Source organism: Pangasianodon hypophthalmus, chromosome 2 (assembly GCF_027358585.1).
Source record: "Pangasianodon hypophthalmus isolate fPanHyp1 chromosome 2, fPanHyp1.pri, whole genome shotgun sequence".
Classification (NCBI taxonomy): Eukaryota; Metazoa; Chordata; class Actinopteri; order Siluriformes; family Pangasiidae; genus Pangasianodon; species Pangasianodon hypophthalmus.
The window spans coordinates 19,230,272-19,255,620 of NC_069711.1; the positions used below are offsets into that span (position 1 = coordinate 19,230,272).

The 25,349-nt window shown below is 39.2% G+C and overlaps 1 protein-coding gene across 1 annotated transcript in view; it reads left to right on the forward strand.

Annotated features, from left to right (window-relative positions):
* The window catches only part of rab6ba (RAB6B, member RAS oncogene family a), an 81,943-nt gene that overhangs the window by 20,604 nt on the left and 35,990 nt on the right, over nucleotides 1–25,349 (forward strand). The window contains exon 2 of the mRNA XM_026919017.3: nucleotides 20,953–21,011. Within this exon, the coding sequence (XP_026774818.1) occupies nucleotides 20,953–21,011 (59 nt within the window). The remainder of the gene's footprint in view (nucleotides 1–20,952; nucleotides 21,012–25,349) is intronic.

The following is a 25,349-nucleotide window of genomic DNA, read 5'->3' on the forward strand; positions in this document are numbered from 1 at the left end:
CCTGTTGTGTATGTCTGCTCTTATGCCGAATTAATATTCTGAATAGGCATCAGCCAAATGTAGTCAAATGCAGTCATGTGACTGTGTCCCAAACCAGATGCTACTGTACTAAATACTAGGACTGTGCACTGTGATGGAATTATACTGATATTCTGATAAATTACTTGTATATGTGAATATTGTGAGTACTGAGTCAGTGCTTTTATAGCTCTTACAGCTCTGATGTATCTATCTGTTGTCACCCAGAAGAGGATGGGTTCTCTTTTGAGTCTGGTTCCTCTCAAAGTTTCTTCCTCATGTCATCTCAGGGAGTTTTTCCTTGCCACTGTCGTCATTAGGAATCTAAATCTATATCCATATCTGCAGTTTTGTAAAGCTGCTTTGTGACATTGTCCATTGTTAGAAGTGCTGGCAGCCTTCTTCAATAAAAAATATCATGACAACAGCAGCATTTACAGAAGATGAATGAATGAACATAGTAAAATTATCATGCAGCACTGCATGAGCAACCCACCATGTCCAGTACGCTCACGCTAGTAAATGTTGCCTTTCCACCCATCTTTGCCGTCATGAAACTAAAACCTGTGACTTTTTTTTTTGGTCCTGTCCCAATGCACACCTCTACTGTATGATAGTACAACTTGGTATACTAGCAAGCTCGGTCTATAAAGGGTTCTTTTAAGGATTCTTTATAGACTGTATTTAAATGAGCCACTTGGAACCTTCTCTTAAAGATAAACTCTCTCTTGTGTGGAGGGAAAAACCAAAGAACCCATTAGGTTGCCACATGGAGCCTTATTTCCAAGATGTCTCCTTCCGTCACTGTTGCATCTTTATCAATTGCTGTCACATCTTCTCTTTACTCAAAATGTAACAGCATTTAGGGATTTTTCACATTTCTGGTGTTTCCATTTCAGGTTTTCTTATGCACAACATCAATTATTGTATGTGCATGGAAACCCTACCACAAAGAGGGAAAAGGCAGTGAGGGGAAGTAGACTGATCCCAATGCTTATTTAACATAACAGAAAGACTCAAGTAAGACAAGAGTATTGAGGAGTTCATCTACAGACAGATGGGAGACTGAATCTCATAACACATGACTGGCCTTCACTGAGTATGACAGGGCCTGTACACTGCAGCGATGTTAGGGGGATTGGTGAGTCTCTCCAGAAATCTCTGGAAACCTTCCTGTATAATTAACCCTCCAGAGCGTGTCCTGTGATTTGGCTCATGTCAGGACCATGACAGGCCCTTGTGCTGCGATCAGACTGAAAAGAATGAATAAAGGCACAACAGTCTGAGTCCATAAGAAGAAACAATGGAAAAAATAATGCAGTGGAAGGAGTCAGCTTGTCATTGCTCTTGGGATGCCTCATGCCCTTGGAGTGTGTCCTTAATGCACGCGACTGTGCATGTCGACAGATGCAGGTATTGCATTTTTGGCCACGGTCCATTTAGGGACCATTTGCTCATGTTAATAACGTGTCAGGCAGTTTTGTGAATTCCACTGGTATTTTAAAATGACGGACAGATTGATAATTACGCCTTAGTCCAAGCGGTCACTCCGTGCTCAGTCCTCTCAGGTGTGCCTCAGCCTTTTTCCTTTTTCCTTCCGTGTTCACTGAGCCGGAGACAGTGAACATTTCGAACAACTCTGTTTAATGAGACGTAGAGAGAGACAGACTGTTTCTTCGAACTGCTCATTCATATTATTTGAGATCCATTGAAAATATTATGATCTTGTTTGGTCTGCTCGATCAATTGATTCTTAATGGATTTGATTTCAATGTCTTCATTTTCACACTGAATATGTTGTCTCCACAGACGCTGGTTTAAGCCTGTTTGTTATCCTCATGCAGACACATTTAACTTATACTCCCACACAGTGTTAGACATTCTGATGCATGTAAAGAGGCATGATAGACCTGCTTTCCTCCTGAGAGTCGAGCCTTACTGTGGCTCCTGAGCTCTATCAGGTCTCTGCCAGTCTCAGCAGGAAGACTCATCTGATCTTATTGGACACACTCGGAGGGAGAGCGTTTCTTCATTCCCAAAGTGCTGTCAGGCGGCAGGCGTGTACGTCGGGAATCTAATTTAAACATTGAAACATGGTGCCAGTCTCTTGCTGGCTGGAGAAAAACAGGACACATAAAGACCTCCAGTCATATATTTTAAATCTGTTGGTACTCCTTGAGAGAGAGAGAGAGAGAGAGAGAGAGAGAGAAAGAGAGAGAGTGAGAGAGGGGGGGGAGGGAGTATGTGTAAGTAAAATGCTTCATTAGTCTTCACAAGAAGAGATGATGGCACTACTGAGGTTGATTCTATTCAGAGCTAAAGAAGTGTGTGTGTGTGCGTGTGTTTCTGTGCGTGCGTGTGTGTGTGTGTGTGGGTGGGTGGAATGGTTTTAATTAATTCTCATAAACAATAAATACATTCTGTATATTTTACACTTCCTACTAGTGGGAAAAATTTTGCATCAATTGAGACAATAGCTGTGGTATATGATAGGGTTTTTTTTTTTTTTTTTGCTTAATGCTTCATCATGATTTCATAATAAAATGCAGCCACTGTCTTGGTACAAATAATCACACACAGACACACAGACACACACAACCCACATTTTCTGCAACCCTACTAATTTAACCCCAGCTCTCAAATTGGAGTCTCTTGACTGTAGAAGTGGCAACTTTTTTGTTATGTTCATTCATTCATCAGGGTCCTTGTGGATAGGGAATCTATACCAGGAACACTGGGTGTAAGACGGGAATACACCCTGGAACGCCGGTGCATCACAGCTGTCACATCCAACCTACTCTAATTGATTCACTCTTGTAGAAACACAGTGAAAGTATGAAAGCAAAAGCTTTATAACATTTTATAAAGGACACAATGTGAGCTGCGCTGGAACCTTTACGGGTAGAGCAAGAGCAGCTCACATAGTTTTTCATTTTAAATCATATTATTCAGAAACTACTATTAAATATTCATTAACGATGTTGAAATTAATTGCAGAATATATATAGTTACAAGTAGTAACTATATATCGTATATAAGTATACCGATACTGGTACTGGGTATCAGTCACGATATAGAGCTCATTTACTTGTACTCGTGTTTATAAAAGATGCGCTGATACCAGCATCTGATACCAGGTGAGACTGTGTGACGTAAGGCTAGTGCAAAACACGCTAATGAACAGACGACATGAAATGACAGCGATCTGTTTCACAATTAAGGATCAAAGCAAAGCAGACTACAAACCGTGCTCTGTGAAATGATCAAGAGGAAGAACTACAGTATCTTCCTACAATACAAATAGCCTGATAAAACATCTTAAACGTAATATAAGCACGGAAAAAATATCTAAAGGCAATGCTAGGTGAGTGAAAATAACAGTGCCTACCCAGTATGTTGTTCTTGATGATCATTGATCATTGACAATGAGGAACTTTTTTTTTTTTAACTGATGTTAGATGTTCTTGCAGGAATTCATTTTAACAAATAACAACCCTGTAACCCTGTGAGGCTCCCGTAGCAAAGGGAGGAATGAGCATACGTGGCTGGAATATAAAAGAGCAGTGGCTGCTCTCTTTTTAGTTTATTTTTTAGCAGAAAAAGTGAAGATTACACACATCGAGTTGTACAGGAATATGACACATTTAGCTAAAATAAAGGCCGGTTAGAGAAGGTGCGATGCTGAACACCTGTGCTCTTCATTCTGAATGTGTGGTTAGGAGGACGCAGGTTATGTCAGACCCACTGCATGCCTCCTGAGTTAATTAAGCATGCATTTCCTCCTCGAAAAACACATTACACAGTGAATCCATTCTGGAGCCATGCACTACAATTTCCTTCCTCTAAATTTCCATAGTGTGTGAGTGAATCTCATGCACAAGTCACAGAAGTGACTCTCCATGTTGAATATTGAAATGTTTTGTGGAAGCCTGCAAAGTGAAATAAGCTCATTGACTCGAGCTGTTTTTGAATCGCATTAAAAAAAAACAAAAAAACAATGTAGTCCTATAAATGAAGCAAAAATGGAGGTACTCTCCAGAATTTACATCATGAATTCTGTTTGAAGGAATATCATTTGGGATTTTTTGGATATTTAAATAATGCAACATTAAGAATATGTTTTAATTTGCACTGAGAGGGATGGCCGGGTTTATTCACTTTCCTGTTTTTCTATGCTGCATGTGTTGATTTGTCCTGAAATTCATAGAGAAATATAAAACAGTGATGACACCTCTGTCAGATATTATACCTCCCTGAATTTTTGATGCTCTATCTTTCCTCCCTGTGTCACCAGGCTTGCGTGGGAGCCAGGGCCAAGATGCCTGCCCTACCCTCGTTTATTTTTATCCCTTTCTTTGCGAGTGGGAAGCAGTGCCAGGGAGTGGCCGAGGCTTCTGATTGGTTTGTTGTCTCAGGGTTTTGCTTGATGACGAAGCCCACAGGGACGAGCCGGTGCCACTCTGTTCCACAGGGAGAGGTGTTGATTTTGCTGTGTTAAAAGAGTGGACAAAAACATACAATTAAAATATAGCTTGTATTCAGAGCAAAAAGTAGCCAATTTTATTCTTGCAGTCATTTAGACAAATGAAATAAGTATTATTATTCCTATTATTATAACATGCCTGTGTATAAACAAAACCCAGAATGTATTGCAGTCCCTGGTTGCTGCTGTGTTCACTCCCATCGCAGCGCACCATGTCCTCCAGATTCATGCTGAAGCTGTACATCAGCGTTAGTGCACTAAAAGCCTCCTTCATCTTAAATCACCAGTCGTGGGGGGATGAGATCAGGCTCTGATGAGGAAATGCATCTGTCTGAGTAGAGAGAGACAGCCGTGAGACGTACAGCAGAGCCTCTCACAGCTCTATCAATCAATACGCTTGACACCGAGTTCACGTGATTAAGTAAAGGAAGCTGTTTGGGGATATGTGTATTTTAACATCAGTGTGCTAAAATATTTTTATCCACTGACTGTGAAGTTATTCCTCATGCCTTGGTTTTGGAGGTTATATTAGAGAGCTGCTGATAACATTTATGATAACTCTGTCTGGAAGTAATTGGCCATCTTTTTTTTTTTAAGGAAGTAAAAGATACAGTTAAGATACAGTGAGTATTTTTTTAAAATAAAGCAGTTTGTGAAGTATAGCCAGATTTGGGCTACCTGGCTCACGCACAGATTTCCTCCCCCATTTGGTCTGGCCAATTCCCACCCACTAGCTAGCTCGCCCCTATCACATGACAACTATGAACCAGGGAAGGTAAGGTAAACACATACATTACATACTTGGAGTAAAGTGCTATCTGCTCTCTTCTACATACATGAGCTCACAGCTGCTCGTGATTGGCTAGTGTCACGTGATTGACATCCTGACGATAGGGAAAACGCTTTTCTGTTCCTCCACACATAAATGTTTTCAACCTGGATCTAATGTGCTCTCTTGGCAGAAATTTTAGGAATAAAAAGCTCTATGGCTGCAAAACATATCCAGAATATTATTGTACACTAATATTTGAATAGGAGTCTGAAATTTATTTTACAATTACAGGCGTCTTTGGCCACAAAAGGTTTAAGAACCCCTGGCTTAGACAATTTAAAGGTTTTTTTTTGGGGGGTGGGGGGGGGGGGGGGGGGTGTTCTTAATAAAGCCTTTTGGGGCAGTAGAAGCTACTGTAAAAATACAGTGTTTTTTTTTTTTTTGAAGCATACTGGGGGAGTAAAAACTAGAATTGCTTAGACAATGCAAAGAAGAGAGCTTTTTAATAATAAGGCTTGTAGGTGCAGTAAAAGCTACAATGAGACAGTGACTTTCTTTTGTTAGTAAGCTGCATATTGCTTAGAGAATTCAAAGAGTGTTATTTCTAGATAAATCAATATACAAAGCTCTGCGCAGTGAAAATGTCTCTGTCTCTCCTGAATTTACTCAGTGTGTGAATCATTCTCCATAATCCTTTTACTGGCTCATGAATAGTTACAAACATGTGGTTTATAGCCCAGTGGCTTTATTTATATTTTTTCTACTTTAGTGCCTCTATTTCCTGCAAGCCACAGTTTATTCAAAGTAAACAATGTGTGGGTTGCTAATATTCTGCAGTCATCTAGCTTGAGAAGAACCAAGCGTAGACAATAGAAAAGAAAACAGCATAGACAAGTGACCTTTTCCTTATTATTCAACAAACAGACTTTAATTAGAGCGAGTCAATTTGTGCTGTAAACTGGTATTTGAATATCATTAGATCCAGCGTAGCTTCTACCTCAAACTCATTTTATTTATTTATTTATTTATATAATTTTTTTTTTTTTTTTCATGGAGCACTCTGACATATTCTCTGTGTCTGTAGCTTCGTGTCTGGCAGTCGCGTATGTGCTGTTTTTGCATTTGGGTTCAGCCTCTTCGTCACGTCTCGTCCGTCTGAGCCTGTGTCTTGGAGCACGGCAGGTTAACATGCTCGCGGGTGGCTTTTCAGGGGCAGCAGATGTTCCCGTTTCAACCGTAATTGGCCCTCATGACGATTAGGCTGCCTCTGTAGTTCCTTTGAACAGCCTGATAGGGGGCGGCCATAATTAAAGGAGAGGCCTATTAATTGGTGGACTGCCAGACTCTCAGCCCATTGCCCCTGTTTATTAAGCTGTCTATGATTTCTCTGCATAATTGATTGTTTGCCAGTGACCTCCCATGGGCCAAATGATACACAAGCCAAGGGCTTTCTGGGCAATAGTTAGTTTCTCAAATTGTTTTCTTTGTGTCTTCTTGAGGCCTTCTTGATGACACGGTCCTGCCAGAGAGATTGGAGAATTGCACAAGGTTTGTTTTTTCTCTAGGCACATTCTTTATATTCCTGACAGTAAGAAAATGAACAGGTCGCTATAGACTGTGCATCAAAGCAATTAGTTCATGCTTCTTTGTTGCTAAAGAAAATTAACAGTTGTTTTTGTCTGCCTTTATGCCCAAGTGTTGCAGCAGGGGATTAAATCACACTGCAAATTCCAACAAATGACAGAAAATAACACGCCAACTCACTGTGGCAATGTCCAGCTCTAATTAAAGCAGTGCTGTGGAAGATTTATTTCCATATGCAAATGACATGACTATGTAATGGAGATTGGGGTGCATAATAACACTGAGATTCAGTCTGATTCCATTTTAATGATATAATGCTAGATATTATTGTATAGGGAGATTTCTAAGCAGTTACAAATACAGATATTAATAGGAGACACGTTCCAGTAGCCTAAACACTGTCTTGTTGAGCCCCCAAGTAAAAACGTATTGCTACCATATTTCTATACAAACTGGCCCAAATTTCATGAAAGAAATATGTTTTTATTTATAGAGCCTCCATTCCATAAAGACCACACGCTCAGCTAGTGCTGGGTGATTTTCATGATTAATTCTGTTAATTCAAATGAATGTTTTAAAGCGATTTTCAAAATGTGCATATTTTTAATTAAAACATCCATAAATGCTACTTAAAAGTTTAAACCAATACAAAGGAAAAACACAGCCATTGTAACCTGATGAATGCCTCCTACAGTCTGTGCTACTCCCAAACACGGTGCGTTTAGATTAAAAAAAAAACAAACAAAAAAAAAAAAACAAGATAAACATGCAGTACTTCGCCGAGGACTGAGCTCGTAGCAAAGAAAGGTTCAAATATCACTTCAGAGATATGGAATTGGTTCAGGTTTGAAAAGTCAGATGAACAAGTTTATGTAAAATATAATGCTGCATTACATCCTAAGTAGTAATTTGCTGGTCGGCATTACGTCATTTTTTACCCCGACACGTTCAACAGAAGAAGTGGGAAACTGGACACCCCCATGTTTGTATTTTGTTAGCAACAAGCTAGGCAGCTAACTCTGTATGTAACTCTAACTATGCATATTTTCTTTCTCAAACAGTGAACTGTATATTCAGTGTTTTAGATTAACAAATGAATATGTCTGTATGCTGATTAATATAAAGCTAATACTTGTATAAACAGTGTAACTCATTTAAAGGTAAGAAGTTTTATTTTGTTTATTTCTGATGCTGTGCGCAGCCATGTTGATTGGACATCACTCCGAAGGAGCTCGGATTTGAGAAGAGTACTACAAGATGGCTTCTCAGTTGCGGTGGCATTTCATGTCACGAAAGACATGGCCCCCATTTACTCTGTTGAGAAAGAAGGGTTCACAAAATCATGCAAATGGCACATAAAGGACCCCATTTTGACTATCGGTGTCTCAGCTTCAGAGTAGATAATGGGTGCAGCGAAATTTTCTGACCTTACTGAAATGCAACCAAACCATAAACTAAAGTAAATCTGCTAAAATATTATTAAGTGACTATTGTTGTTAACTGTAAACAATGGTTCATTGATTTGGGAAAGACGTTGTTTTGAAAGATACGTCCTTAGATTACTCAGTCACATTAGATAGAAAGGTTGATTATGAACTCGAGTGATGTAGCTGACGCTGAGAAACTGTAGGACTTCATGAGAAGAATGAAGTTATGTCATGCCAATTTTTCTTTGTTATTATACTTGAGTTACTTCTTTTTCCTGTTTAGGCCACGCCCAGTTTAAATCAGAATACAGATATTTGGAGCATTAAAAATATACAGATACACATAGTGACATTTCATTACACACCTACTATGCAACATGTTACCTCTGAAATGTCTACATTTCACAAAGCAAAACTGAAATGAAATACCTACAACAGAGTCATTTCAACACAGCAAAATTATTATTTAATGAATAATTTTATTGAATAATTAATTTATTGATGGATGTGATAGTGAGCCTGACTCTCTAATCATTACAGTTCTCAAACTGGGGTTTTAAAAAAGTGCTGCTTGTGGGGGCTGAGCTCCTCAGAAACATTGTTTGTTGCCAGTGGCTAAGAGAGATCAGTGCCCCTTTCTGCCTTAATTAGAGGTTAATTCTGATTGATAAGTGCCAGACTCTGGGGAAAAAAGAGCTATTGCTTGATCCAAATGTCAAGATGAAACTTTTGCTGCTTAGTGGAAGAATTAGCAAGGGAGGAAATGGAGAATAGTTTTTACAGCAGAAATCACTGTAATCAAAAGGACATCATTTACACAAATATATGCACATGTATTATTTTAAATTATACATATATTACATGTTAGATCCATATACTAATCACAGTTAATCACTCTTTTTAAACACAAGCAAAATGGCATTAGACAATTCAACATTATATAAAATATTTTTTATTTGGTTGCAGGTTTTCATGACTATAATGCACACATTTTCAGTTGTTCTTTGTTTCAGTCTTTAGTTCCCCTATAGGGTGATGTGTATGTACGTCAGGAAGCGCAGCGCAAAATGAAGATTGATGGGGCTGCAAAATGCACTCAAAATGCATCTGAAATTAAGTTTGCTCTTCATGTAAACGGCGCCTGGATTCGCTTACTGAATGCATCCGGAATGAAGCGCAAATTGCAGTTTAAATGCCGATGTTGTGGAAATGGTCAAAAGCAGAGCTGTTAAAAAGCTCAGGCATAAAGAATTGCAAGTTTTATAATGAAGATAATGTCTTTATTTTCTTAATTAATGAAGCTAAATAATGAACAGGTAAACCGTAGCTGTAGCATTAATAATGATACAGCTATTTGTTTTTCATGAAAAGATGCCGCGTACAGAATAAACTTTGTGTAAAAGTGCAATTAAACTGTGTTCTATTAGTGACTGCGGGTCATATAACATTTGGAAAAGTGGCAATGTCAGTGTCAATGTCATAAAAACTGGCTGCCGGTAATTGTCCAAAGTTTAGTACATTGAATAGAATATGTAGCCGCACTTCCCAACCTTTTCTCCAACCTATTTTTGTGCTGACTTCTCACTTTTTGTCAGATCCTCCATCAAATGCAAATGAATAAGGGCGAGAAGTCACTGAGTTGTGTATAGCGCTTAAACTGTGTGTTTAGGCTCGTACATCAATTTTATGCATAACATGCATAGTTTTTGCCCAGAATGCAGCTTAATTATGCTTGAAAAGAGTGAAAATGCTTTGTACATCAGGCCGTCAGTGTTTTTTCCAGTATGTGAAATATGCATTCAGTGGAGTCTGAGTCATGAATGCTTAAAAAAAATTCCACATTTTGACGCTGAACAGTGGTCAGTGTCCTGCTGTTTCAGGTGATACTCAGGTATATCTTTATGTCAGCTGTCCCAAAACTCAACAGGTATATGTACGTTTTGGACTTACTAGATAACTTCAAATCTAAAATGTTCCTATGTTGTTTATTTCATATATCTTGTATTAAATTTTATTTGTATAGCACTTTTAACAGTAGACATTGTAGACACTGGATAGTGCGATTATAAACCCTTGCTCTTCTGCAGCTGTATACTATGAAGTCAAACATGATGTTTCTGCCTAACTATGATCTGTTTTATTGTGTACACAATTACTCGTTCCTCTATTTAGGAGGCTTTTGTTGGCTATCTTTTGCATGAACACAACTGCATGATCATGATATCAGCCAGCCTTCCAGTTATTTACAATGCCTAAATAAATGCATTCATATGTATTAACTCTTTACCAGAGGCCAAAAAATGAAATTTGAGCCTATTTTGGGGTGCCCGTGTTCAGCATTAAATTTATTTGTGATGTCACACTTCATAGTAGTGGTTAATGGCTCATATGAAAGTAGACACTCAGGGCTTTAAGAATTTGCAGTTTTTCGTAAGTATTTCTTTTGTTACCTAGCCTACTAGGTTTAAATGTTATAATTTTAATGTGGTAGTTGTATACGGTGCTTTACTATCAAAAAAGGTTTAGTTGTGCTGTCTGTTTTATGTCTACCGATGTCATTGTGGAGAGGTGTGAATTGTTTGTCCGGCAGGGGGACACACCCCTCCCCTTTCCCATCAAATTGCTCAGCAGCAGCTAAACACAGAGTCACGATACTCTACACACAGAAACCCAACAGTGTACTGACTAATCTTATAACAGACTTCTGACGATAAAATCTTTCATTTGTCTATACTGATTGAAAATGTCAGATAAGTCGATTGCGGAATGGAAAGCCAGTGTACTGCTCGAAAGGGTTAAAATGGCTCTACATCCTACATGGTTCATGCAGTATGTTCATGCAAAGCCTTTTGTCAAAGAAGACTGTCTGCACTTTATCTCCGATCCATTGTGTGGGATTCCAGAGATAAAACAACAGTTTCACTCTCCAATGAATTAAGGGCTATATGAGAGTTACATACATGTCATTTGAATACAGGCATTTTGGATAATATTCCTGAGCTGATCAGAGTGTATAACACAGATCAGAGAATGACCCAGTTTTCCAGACATTTATTATGAGCACAGAATTTCCAGAGTCAAGAAAAACTTTAATCATGTTTAATGGCGATTCTCATTTCTTTTCATTGAGACCAGCTGTTAAACTTAATAGGGATCATGCACATTGAAACTTTGATTAATTAAAACAAGGATGCATTAAAATTCAATTATATTCTCAATATTTTCACTGACAGAGTGTAAAAAATTCTGGAGAACATTTTGTAATGATTTGCAAGGCATTCCTTTGCTGTCGGTTTACTTCTTCATAGTGCCACAAGCATAAAGCTTCTCAGCTAAGATATGTTTAATGCCTCAATGCTTTAATGCCTCAGTGCCTTTAATGCTCAAAAGAGAGCTCCAGATTTGTTAATGAAACAGCTAGGGCTGTAATGATACAGTGTGTTGTATCGTATTGTTCAATAACAGACTCTTGATTTGATACGTCTGTTTATCAGACTGCATAATAAAGTAAGCTATTCATCTTAAAATATTGCTTACATTGCGTGTGTGAAATAAACATTTAAACATTATCAAGCCCAAGCTCCCACCGCTGAAAAAATAGAGCAAGCCTCTTTCTCGCAAATCAGGAGAGGCTAATAAGCATGCTGCTTTTCAAGAGCTAATGCAGTACTTTAGCATACTAACATTCTAGCTCATGAAAAACAGCAGTGACTATGGTAGGCATCAAATCTTTAACACATGGTTTAAGTGAGCATTTTGGATTCCTGATAAGTTACAGCGCTGACAGGGAGTGTCCTGTACACCTACAATACACTTGTGCTAATGCCACAGACACATCCATGCTTATGCACCAACATTACCCTTTTGTGTTACTAAAACTAGACAAAGCACGAAGCAGCACACACAAGCATGCGAGTATGCATGCACAGCAAACTCTCTGCTGTTCTCAGGTAGCCTTTTCTCTCTGATTCGATGCTCCCTTTTGTCTAATGCAGCTATTTGAAAACCTGACACATGGCACGCTTTGGAAATGTATATTTGTAAATCATGATTTGTTAATGTTGGTAAATGTTTAATGAGCTATATCAGTTGTTACCACTCACTATTCATGGTGTTGGTTGGTTTTTGAATTTGTTCTTCAAATCCTCAGGTTCGTTTTAGCTCCTCGTAACATTGTTCTGCGTATATCACCAGGAGCTTTGATTGTGATTTTGGTCTCGTGACATGTGGCACACTTTCAGAATACAGACCTTCAGAAAATTCATTCCCATGCTATGTCTGCTGGAGTCACCATGAGAGCTATTAAAACTGTGGTTTTATGGCACTCAAGACGACGACACAATTTTCAGCCTAGGGTGGGTGTTAATTCATGTCACTGGTGAGCTCATTTAATGTAATGTCTGTTAGTTTAAAGTCTGCTTTATGGTCCCGACCCTTGCACAGGTGTTTGCTAAGGCAGTAATAGGAAGCTATCCATCTCCAGTTCAGAAACATTGATTTTCAACGGCCTTCACTCTCTCAGGGAAATAGCTTTCCCTTATCTGGGTCACACTTCTAGATACTATCACACTTTCCGTTCCATTTTTCTAGGGTAACAAATGACATAGCTGGTCATTCAGCCAGCCTCTAATTGGATTCAGAGTTCCACCTCAGACATACTGTACAAATGGGACATGTGCTGCTTGGATGGGTTTGTGTGTGCATTACGGTGTGGGCCTGTATGTGGCCTGAGACCACCAATTCACACTGCCTCTGTAGCAATACAGAACCGAGCCTGGAGCCATTGACCCTAAAAAGTTTTTTCTACCTAACTGTAGGAAAGTAGGCTAGAGCTATTAGACATCCTGAGAAATCAGCAGATAATCATACACACGAAAGCAAATCAGGATCCCTTTCTGACTTGGTTTAATTCCTGGCACCAATCCGCTGTTTCATAACTTCATCAACCAAAGTGAAGTTCCTTAGACGAGCCTTTGGAAATCTGAGTGAATAATGCTGGAGCGCAAACAAGAAAGCGCTTTTTATGGCCGGGGTTATACTTTTATGCTTTTAACTTAGAGTACACTAATACAATATGGCTACCACACATATCCTGTACATCCCCTAGGGGTGTAAGTGAATATGAATACATTATTCGGATTGAAGAGATAATGCGTCCTAAATGAATATGAATACAGATACGAAAAAATAGGAACAGCTTGTGGAAGCTTGTGGGAGGGTTGCAGGGTTCCAGCAAAATTCCCATCCCAACTGCAACTCAAAAAATGTACAAAAAGAAACTTGTTAAAGAAAAAAAAAGCACTTTCAATAAAGACTATGCCCACCTCCAGTTAAAATCTGAATACAAAAACAGATATGAATATTTGGAGCACTGAATAGATACAGATGCAAATACAGATAGTGGTATTGCATTACAGGCTTAGTATCCTACATTCATTCAGTGCCTGATCATGGTGCAACACCGATGCAAATGATGGGGGCTCTATGTGAAGCACCAATGATCATCAGTTTCTTTTATCAGTAGGGTGAGCGAAATGTGTTCTCTGTCATGGCCAGAGTGGTTTAATTGCTTGATATACACCTGACCGTCATACTGATATGTGCTTTTTGAACATCCCATTCCAGATGTAGTCCCCCTTTGCTGTTATAATAACCTCCACTCTTTTGAAAAGGCTTTCCACTAGATTTTGGAGCGTGGCTCTGGGGATTTGTGCTCATTCAGCCACAAGAGCATTCGTGAGTTCGGGCACTAATGTTGGTTCTGGAGGCCTGAGGCGCAGTCAGCATTCAGTTCATCCCAAAGCTGTTCAGTGAAGTAGAGGTCAGGACTCTGTGCAGGACACACAAGTTCTTCCACATCAACCTTGGCACACCATGTCTTCATAGACCTTGCTTAGTGCAGGGGCATTGTTATGCTGGAACAGGTTCGGTCCCCCTAGTTCTAGTGAGGGGAAATTGTAATTCTACAGCATACAAAAACATTCTAGACAGTTCGTTGCTTCCAACTTTGTGGCAGCAGTTAGAGGAAGAACCACATATGAGTGTGATGGTCAGGTGTCCAAAAACTTTTGGCCATATAGTGGCCATCTATGTTGGAGTTGCTCAGGTGTTCTGATACACATTATCATAGCCTCCATAACTTCCATCTTCTTCACTTTTTACCTAGTTGTGCAAAATCAGAGGAAGAGGTTAAAGAAGGTTTTTTGGTGCTGGCTAATGGACAGAGCTTGGTGTTTGAAAGGTAGAGGTAAGGCAGGTGAGTATACGAACAAGGGCGCTTACATAGCTGCAACATACGTAGTCACTTGTCAAGTATAACACCAGCCTATATGTCTAAGAAACAATAACATACTGAATGTTTTAAAAGATGTTACAACACTTAAATTTACATAGTATATTTACATTTACAGCATCTTCTAGGCACCCTTAGCACTTTCTGAGGTGGTTTAGAGTCTCCATTAAATCATATCCTTATGCTAGGACAAATAGTTCAGGGTGTAAAAATAATATCAAGCTAAAACTTTGATAGAAAGGAGTTAATAAAATAAGCAGATTGTTTTTAATGTAGCCCACTGCTTTACCTGTACATGATGATTAACAAAACTTTATTCCACTAGCTAGATAGTAAAGCTAGTGTGACTACATACTTTGAAGGAATGAGAGTTGCAGTTAAACCACAGTCCACTCCTTGTTACACTCTCATCTCTTATGCTACAAGATTCAAGAGTTTGTCATATGTACAGGAAACAGTCTGTTACACAGTACAATGAAATTCTTACTCTGCAAATCCTCCCAGAAACCTCTGACATACTTTAAACAGGACATAAGGAAAACACGAAAACATAAATTACAAATAGTGCAAAAAAGAGAGTGTGCATTATAAACATGAGACGTTCATGTGCCATAAAATGTGTGTATGTGCAATGTGTGTATGTAAACATGGGCAAAGGCCTGCAGATGTAGGCTCAGTAGTGGTCCATGTGCAAAAGTGACAACCTGTGGTGTCCTATGTGATGCACACTTCTGAGTCATGAAGGCCATATGAAACACAGTACTGAAATGCAAGAAACAGAGAGGGGGTAAGGAATTAGGCAGGCATGTGGAGAGCTGGCGGGTATTTCCTGCCACCAGCTGCCACTTTAAGATTGAACCCTTTCTGGGGCTCAGTGACAGAATGACATAGGTGTAAGATGAAGAGGTAGAGGCTCTTCATCACTTCCACACCACCCATCCTCTCCACTGAGCCACTCCCTCTGCCTTGATGGCCTTAACTGCTGACTGAAGAGTCTCTTGGAATAATGGTCCTCTAATTGGGCTCCATGCTTTTTTTCATCCCTTTCGATCCAGTGTGAATGTGTTTCACAGTCTACGGTACAACGTGTGCAAAGCTCTGCAGAAAAAGAAAACGGCTACGGCACAGAGAGATGAGGAAACTGTAACCGTCTCCATGGATACATCTGAGACATCCTTTGTGTTCTGCGTTGCTCATAGTTTTCTGTGCCATCATTCTGCAGTCTAAGAGTCTCTCATTTCTTTATTGGAATAAAGTGTAATGCAGATGCACAAATGCAAACATGTTTAACGTTCTACTCATTTACGCAGTCGGTGACCCTCAGTTGCCAAAGGTGCATGGATATTGATAAATAAGAACATGTTCATTAGCATAATCTTTCATTACCACGCTAAATGAGATCCCAACAGATACAGGAACAAAAAGAGGGCCCAAATGAAGATAATTAGTCAGACTGATAAGTGCTCTTTGAATAATCTCTTTTAATTAACAGTGTTGTGGGTTCATTTTGAGGTGATATACACAGCAGACAGACATCCATGTTACCAGCACTCTGCTCACAGTTTGGCCTGAGGAAAAAAAAACGGTAATTAAATGGGACAGAAGGTGTAGATATTAAATGTTTCAGTGTTTTAATCATTTACTAGCTAGCCCAACAGTCAGGTGAGAGTGCCAATGTACAGTCTGCACAGACAGGCAATTAACTAGGCTGGAAAGTGGTAGCTAATGTAATTAAAACCCTAAATACGACGAGCTGCATTCATACAAACATGGAAATGAGTGAGTAGTTAAATTCTCGAGGAGCGGAGGATTCTGCGGAGCCATAGTCTTTAATTTACCCTGATGATGTGTGGTATCATGTTTGCTCCATCTCCAAACTGGCAGCAAGTCTCTGGTTAACATTTCGGCTATGAGCTTTGGTTTTCACTCGTGGCATCACATGAAAATACATGTTTGCATCTTTATTTTTACTCAACATGCAATTAATACTGCATTTTTATGTATTTTGCTCAGTTTAGTTTTGTTACTGTTTCCTAAAAAAATTCATTTAAATATTTTTGTTTATTGTCCTTACAAACTAAATTTATTCAATTAGTAAATAGTAATTACTACTGATGCCCAAAATGTATCTTTGATGTTGATGTGTGTAGTTTAGTAAGTGGTGGGATTTGGAAATAAATAGCAGACACCATCATGCTACCATGCCATTTAAAGCAGTTTTTACTTGTATGGCCAAAAGTTTTTGGACACCTGATCATCACACCCATATTTGCGGCTGCCCAAAACTGTTGCCTCAAAGTTGGAAGCACACAATTGTATAGTACTGTAGTACTATACAATTGTATGTAATGTACTGTAGTATTACAATTTCCATTCACTGGCACTAAAAGGCCTAGTCAAAACCTGTTCTAGCATGACAATGCCCCTGTTCATGAAGCATGGTCTATGAAGACATGGTTTGCCAAGGTTTGTGTAGAAGAACTCAAGTGTCCTGCACAGAGCCCTGTCAGCCTCACTGAACAGCTTTGGGATGAACTGGAATTTAAAAAATGCTTTGCAACAAGTCAACAAGATGTTTTTTTCTTTCTCCAGTAAGTAGATGACAATTTTAACCACTGTATATAAAGAGCCTACTAAAAACTGATAACCTGGACACATCATGTACTTGTCCTGGGGGTTTGGTTAGTGATTAGTCCACCCCGCATTTAAGTGTATCCTTATTTATTTATTTGTTTGTTTTATTATAAAAATTATCGTGCCATTATGGCAAGGATAGAAAAGCAGGCACCAGTGATATATAGGCATATAATTCTGCTAATATTTTTTCCTCTTTCCATTCAGTTGCTATTTTCATGTCCATCAGCTACAGTGCTGATACAGGTGGAGTAGCACAACAAGCTGTATGGTTATTTTCTAGCCAAAATTGCTTTTGTGTTCCAGTCTACCACAACCCCCTTTATACTGCAGCCGCAAGGCCAAAACATTATTTTTCTGTCCCACTGCTTTCACCCAGTTTTGTGAACGTACACTATTAATGTCACCACAGAACAATAAACAGTGTGGCTACTATAACCAACTACTATATATCTAAATATACCTGACTGAAGTATAATGTTTGTAATTAATAAGAACAAGCAACTATAAGAACCATAGAACACACAAAACATTTGATATGTCCAGTAACCGAGTTGGGGTTTTGTCCACAGAATTAAACCAGTTTGTAATAATTATGTGATGAGGATGTGTGGACTGTATGGCTGATGGATAGATCAGTCACTGTCCCTGCAAAAGATTCCATTCATTTGTAATTTATGCATGATTTATAAATGTGATTGTACATTCAAACATTATTAGTATCTCTGGAATAAATAAAATTAGTATGTCCTACAGTGAAGGCTGGTGGGAATATTAGAGGGGAGGGCTAAAATCGAATGTCTATCAGTAACTAACAAGTCATTTCTTTTCATTGGTTTTGCCAGTCTACATTTTTTGCTCTTTAAGTTGTACAAAATGATTTTCTCACTGAGCAAATTTTCTTTCAGAAAAAATCATATCCTAAGTCTCAGATGCAGTGAAGCTTTAAGGTATCTGTTGTAGTAGTTTTTGACATGAAAATGAGCTCGCTTAGACAGTGTTGTTTGATCCAGAAGGAGAGTCTCAGGAGAGACTCTCACAAGCTGCTTTTCTGTCTTAGTGGAGCTCTAACAAATGACACATTTGAGTTCCTCTCCACTTCACTGCATCGCAGTCAGTGAAAAAGCTTGAACATGAACTCTGTCACCTCGAACGTGGAGGAAAAATAATGGACATGCTGGCACCCGCAGAGGATTCTGACACCCCTTGTGGTGAGAGGTGGAACTGCATACAAATGTTCTGTGGGCTTCACTGCTGGGTCTAAAAGCTGGGCACACAAGCTTATATAATCATTCAGTTTAGTTTCAAGCAGGTCTCAAATGGACAGCATGGTAGTCATGTTAAAGTAAAATGATATTTGAATAATAACTTAATGATATCTCTTCTAGCCACAACACAAAAGAAAATAATTGTGTCTGGATAATATTTCATAACATTCATTGCTACAACTCCTTCTCCATGGTTTGTGTTTTCTTATTTTCCAAGAATTACTTAAGTCCTCCCCATCTCGTCCTCTCACAGATTTCATTATCCATTATCAAGCACTGTTCTGCTAATGGCTAAGCTTGGAGGGAGGCTGAAACATGGTCTTGCAAACACACAATCTATCAGAGGAAATGTTACGCACTGAAATGGGCCATCCCTCTCCTGTCTAGCATGGGTGATTAACTGAAAAAATGTCATGTGCCCTCCTACTTCACTAAATGACACGATATTAAATATTTAACAGGACTAAAATTAGATGCCTGCTGCTCTACCATCCATCAGTAGCGCAGTATGAGCTCTTTGTGCCTCCAGACTCCATGAAGACGGCCCTAAGAGAGAAGGCTGGGGCGGCAACATTGTCAGGACTTTTCATTCTTATGAAGCATGACTGTCGCACCTGCCTCAGAAGGATTTTAGTTCAAACTGAATTTTATTACTCAGCAACACTCAACTATCTTGCTTCAATTTTTGCTGTTATTACTTCTTGAACAAGAGAAGTAATAGGGTGAAAAAGCAGACTGGGCTAATTGCTCAGAACACAGAGAGTCACTCATATTTAATGTAAGTGATCTTTAAGGATTCTCCCACTGCTTTCCTCTCCTCTTCCTCTCAGCATCCTCCGCATGACTGCTCTTCTGGTAAGCCATTATCTCCCCACTGTGAGCACCACACCCTGAAAAAACACACACGCACACACACACACACTTCACCCAAGATCAATAGTCATGCTTTGTTTGAAAGAGCAGCATGGCACATACTTCTGTGTTTACTCAAAAGCTTTCGATGAGTCCCGCTTCAATCGTGTGTGCTGTGAAACAGAGACAGATCTGTGTGTCTTGGGACAAATTAGCATTTAAATGACTTGTGACCTGCAACTGTGTCGCTAACACACTGTGAAGTCCTGTTAGTGCCTAGAAATACAGCTCTCAGCCCGTAGTTTATCTGAAACTCTGAACAAACTCTACCTCTGTGTGTGTGTGTGTGTGTTTATGTCTGTTTGTGTGTGTGTGTGTGGTGTTTGCTGACACTAGACAGTTCCATATCACAAGAATTAAAGGGTGGGAAATATGACAGTATAATACTGATATTGTAATAAATTATATTGCAGTATGCTTTTCTGAGACATGATGACATCATGGTAATCATGATCCAGAACCAATATCTTGCTGTTGTTGTACCCATATTTCTTCCTTAAATTCCTGTTTTGATATTTGTTATTTGTATATATATAATATAATATATACACACACATATGAATTGCAGCATTTATGCTGCAACGCCCCACAGGAGGCACCGTTTTTTCACCCCTCCCTAAGCTACATGCTTTCTTGGCTTTGCTTACTGGAGATCTTTCACTGGTATGCACTTCATTTGAATGAATGTTCATTTGAATAATGTGAATGGAAAGTTTAAGCACCCACTGAGCACAGATCTGAATACAGATAACTTTCCCTGCTTGTTTAATGACATACTGTTCAGACTCAGTGGCTGAAACTGAATGCGGTGTACAAGGCTTAAGGACAATAGTTAATATGCGGCTAATTTCACATTGCACTCCACCTTTTAAAGCATTATGTTTTCGGGCTGTCCATGTGTCAGTCTGTCCATTAGTCTGTTTAGCCATCTGAAATTCTCATTAGTGTGATATCTCAGCTTCTATTTGTTTTCTTGAGGCACAGAATATATTTTATTACTTGCCCTATTTAAATCATTTGTATTCTAATAATTTTGATAGGCAAGTGAGAGAAATAACTGAGTTCTAATTTTCCCTTTAATATAAATTAAATGCTCACCATTGTTAAAGTAGCTGAAACTTTAATAATGTGACATCCTAATCGCCTGTTTATCTTTGAATGTATGAGTATGACAGAAATTAAAAAATATAGAAATGTAATCATATGCAAAAATCACTATTTACTTCTGTATATTTCAGTGTAACAGGCTGTGTGCTGATTAAGTCTTTTCTTTCCTTAGTGAGAATTTTGTTTATTTCTACCTTAGTTTTTGCCCAATTAATGCCGTTGCACCGGTCATCATTATAATTACCGCATGCTCCTTGGCATCATTGTCAGTCCTCTGGTCAGCCTTGCAATCATTAATTAGGTCCCTTGGCAGTTGTGTGATTCATGACACTCTGTACCGCACTGCCATCGAATCAATTCAGCCAGCGTGCTCAGCCATCCCAAAATGCCTCAGTGCCTGTCTGCTTCTGAATGCCTGCCATTTTAACGCTTCTCCCCTCTTTGTTCTCTTGCAGTTGGAAAGACATCTCTGATCACACGGTTCATGTATGACAGCTTCGACAACACATATCAGGTAGGAAGATTTATTCCGCCGTCATCCTGTCAGCCGCTTCGGTTCATCTTCCTTCATTACTAATCCACAATGCAGAGTCAAAGGACTGTCACACTCTAAATATTCACCACAGAAGACACTCATGTAGGAGGAGTGCTGAAGTGACAACGATTACAGAGCCAGGGAACAGACTGAAGCCATCTCCTGCCATTACAAAGTTTATACATTCTGAATGAGTCTGTATGGAAGGACAATTCACTCTTTTCTACTTTATTTACTAGTTATTAGGTTAGGAGGTTATTAGGTTAATTAGTTATTAGTTAAATTAGTTATTAGGGTTGGGACTGTATAAAAAGTACAATACGATTATCAATTAATCAATTATTATTAATCAATTATCAATTAATTAATTATTAATAGGGCTAGACAATATTACAATATAATATTGATGTTGATATCAATAATGATTATCCCAATACACTTTTACTTTTATAAGTACTAACCAACTGTGTTGCTGACAGTAGGACACAGTTATTGGACACTAAATATATACTTTTCATTCATTCTCATTGCATTCAACGATGGCTATATTTATATCTGCTTTTGTTTATGACTTACAGCCATTTTTATTGCCATATTTGTTAAAATGGCTCCTTGTTGAGTGGCACAACGGAAAAGCATTTACCCTATTATAGCATTCTCTCTCCCTGGGCAATCACAGCAACACTGGCGACACTTCTTGGGCATCTGTGTGCTCCTATATGTGGAAGGATAATGCTTTCCTCTGAGTGTGTTACACTGCTCTGTGATGCTGCACTGAACAACATGTCTGAGAGGAAGTCGTGTTAGTCTTTAGCTCCCTGGTTGGTACCTGTCGTGTAATGGGGAGAGCTGGCTGGTGGGAAGTGGTTGGCATGTGATTAAATGGGGTGGAAGAGAAAAGGCTGCTTATCTACCTAAGATGATCTTTGCACAAAGTCTATGCAAGTTAAAAGGTTAATAAAAAACATTTATAGAAAATTTGTGGTTTCTTAGAGAAGATAAGTCAATGTCAGTGTAAACTATATGGCCAAACGTATGTGGACACCTGACCATCACATCCCTATGTGCATCTTTGAATATCCCATTCCATCACATCCCTATGTGCATCTTTAATATTACATTCCATCCCATCCCTATGTGCATCTTTAATATTACATTCAATCACATCCCTATGTGCATCTTTAATATTACATTCCAAAACCATGGGCATTAATATGGAGTTGGTCCCCTCTTTGCTGCTTTAACAGCCTCCACTTTTCTAAGAAGGCTTTCCACTAGATTTCAGAATGTGGCTATTGGAATTTTCCCATTCAGCCACAAGACCATTAGTGAGGTGTTGTGGGGTGAGAAGGCCTGGCATGCAGCCGGCATTCCAGTTCATCCCAAAGGTGTTCAGTGGGGTTGAGGTCAGGTCTCTGTGCAGGCCACTCAAGGTCTTCTACTCCAACCTTGGCAAACCATGTCTTCGTGGACCTCTTGCTCCTGCTGGAACAGATTTGGGCCACTTAATTTCAGTTAAGGGCAATCTTAATGTTAAAGCATACAAAGACATTCTAGACAATTCTGTGCTTCCAACTTTGTGACAACAGTTTTGAGGAAGAACTACATATGGATGTGATGGTGCCCATGTGTGTGTCACATTCTTCTGGCCATATAGTGTATCATGTAGACAGTTTTGGTCAAAACGCTGTGTTTCCTTTATTTTTGGCTATTTGATAGAATTCAGCCACAGCGACATTCAATTCAATTCAATTCAATTTTATTTGTATATCGCTTTTAACAATGGGCACTGTCACAAAGCAGCTTTACAGAAATCCGGATATAAGCTTTTTATTTAAATGTGTCCCTATTGAGCAAGCCAGAGGCAACAGTGGCAAGGAAAGACTCCCTGAGGCGGCAAGAGGAAGAAACCATGCGAGCAACCAGACTCAAAAAGAAACCAGATCATAAATCATTTCTCTTCTATAACTGTATACTATAATGTCAAGCAGTGCTAAGTGTGTTGAAAGGAACATGAGCATGACATCTGCTGGGTTTTCCCAGACTACCACACACATATAATTACATGACCAACTGAATATCTTTGATATGTTGCCACTAAATATGTATGTGGTGTGCAGAGCCTCCAGCTTTAGCAGTGATTGTTTTCTGACTGTAGGGTAGAAAGAAGAAAGCCCAGGTTTAAATCTCTCAAGGAAACTGCAGTCAGTATGAGGTTCATATTTTTTAATTATACCCACAAGGGACCTTCACAGGGAAGAGGATGGAGCTTTGATATCTTATCTGAGATACATGTAGATATGTGGCTTGTGTGTGTGTGTGTGTGAGGGTGGAGGGTAAAAGAAGATTTAAACATGCCAGTTCAAAGAGACATCTCAGAATCCAGCATAGCTATACAGCATTCAGAAGCTCATTCTCTCGACTACACCCTTCTCCTTCTATTGCTCTTACTTTTTCATTTTTCATCTTCACTCCAGTGTTTTTCTCCCTTATTCTCTCTCTCTCTCTCTCTCTCTCTCTCTATCTCTCTCTCTCTCTCTCTCTCTGTCTGTCTCTTTCTCTATTTCTTTATTCTCTTTCTTGTACTATTTTGCATTTTTCCACTTCTCTCCTCCTATTTCTTTTCTTCTGTTCTGAATTTCGATAGGCTTTCCGTACCAGAATAATGCATGAATAGGAGTTTTGGAAAAGTGCTGCTGTCAAGCCATATCAAAGGGAATATTCTGCCCAAGAGCCTTGAAATTATTAACGTTCTCTCTTTGTCCTAAATGTGTTGTGCACACTGCACGAAATTAAAACCTGAATCTCATCTGCCCACACTTGCGCTGTCAATCCTTTCTATTACATCCCGTTACACACACCCTCTCCCCACTTTGTGTGCTGCTCGCTTGCCCCCCTGTAACTGAGGATGGGTTTGTATGTCATGACCTAAGCGGCTCCTTTCAGACACACACTGCAGTAATAAAGCGTCATGCTGTAATAAGATTACACAAGCTCTTTGTGAGCTGATCACTGCTGTAGTGCTTGCTGTCTGAGGGCTGAGGGGACATGCTCTTACACATTCTGCTATCTCAATTCAATACACAGCACAGTGTTTATCCCACAGGCACACGTGCCTGTTAAAGTTATCCTGTCTTTAATGGCTGTTATTAAAACTTAGTTTACTCATATAGAGTAAAAATCAACTGTGCTGCTATATGAACTGGTGTGTGGTGTGTATCCATTATTGGTTAAAGCTGTACTACTACAGAAACCTTGTCATCTGACTACTTCTCACACTGCACTACTCTATCGCTTGATGTATCATGAAAATCACATCACAGAGATGTTCACACAGCCCAACAGTCTATAGTTTATTGCCACAATTCCACTGGTCACCTCTGTTTTAAAATGCTGTTTAAGTTATTGGATTTAAATATGTTTAAAAGTGTCTTTCATTTTTATGTGGATAATCTCCATTCAGATATTATCCTGTTAATCAAGATGCATGAAAACTACCTAGTGTAAACAGGGGCTGTACTACACCTGGGGAAGGTGAAGGCTAACACACGCTTCCTCTAAAACATGTTAATCCGACGTCTTTTTATACTACTGCTGCACAGGGCAGCGTAACACACCCAGAGGACAAGCGCTGTCTACCCCCTTCCGCATACATGAGCTCACAGACACCCATGATTGGTTAGTGTCGATCTGATTGAAATGATGCTATCCCTCCCACCCAGAGAGCATTCCTGGTATTCCTGGTCATGGATGGCTGTGACATTGTCGGGAAAAAGTCAGGATACACCATCTGTATTTGAATTCACCATCTCCTGTAGATAGGGCTAAGCACTTTTTTGTTGAGCCACTTAAGAGTCATAGGGATTGTTTTTTAATCCCTCTCCCATTCACTCCCAAAGGAATTCAGACCAAAACACAAATAAATTAGTTTTTTAAACCACAGTGACCCTGACCAGGATAAATCAATTACTGAAGAACAACGTAATGAACAATGTAATCATGTCACTCAGTGCCGCTTAAGCAACCAGTATCCTGTTGTGTTAATAAATGTGGCTTTTAGTTGTCTCGCAACCTTCATATCTGACCGCCCACTCCCGCCTGCATGAGAGTAAAAACCAGCCACTCTGAAATTTTTTATTTGGTCCCACAGGATCCCAGTCCCTGTGCGCACGTCTACTCCAGATAAAAGATGCATAAAATTGCCAGGTGTTACATCTGTTAAAATGAAAAATTTTGAAATTTTTGTCATATCCAATCTCTCTGTGAATACAGAGACAAGAACAGTTTAGTGACTCAAGATGATATGGTATCTTGATA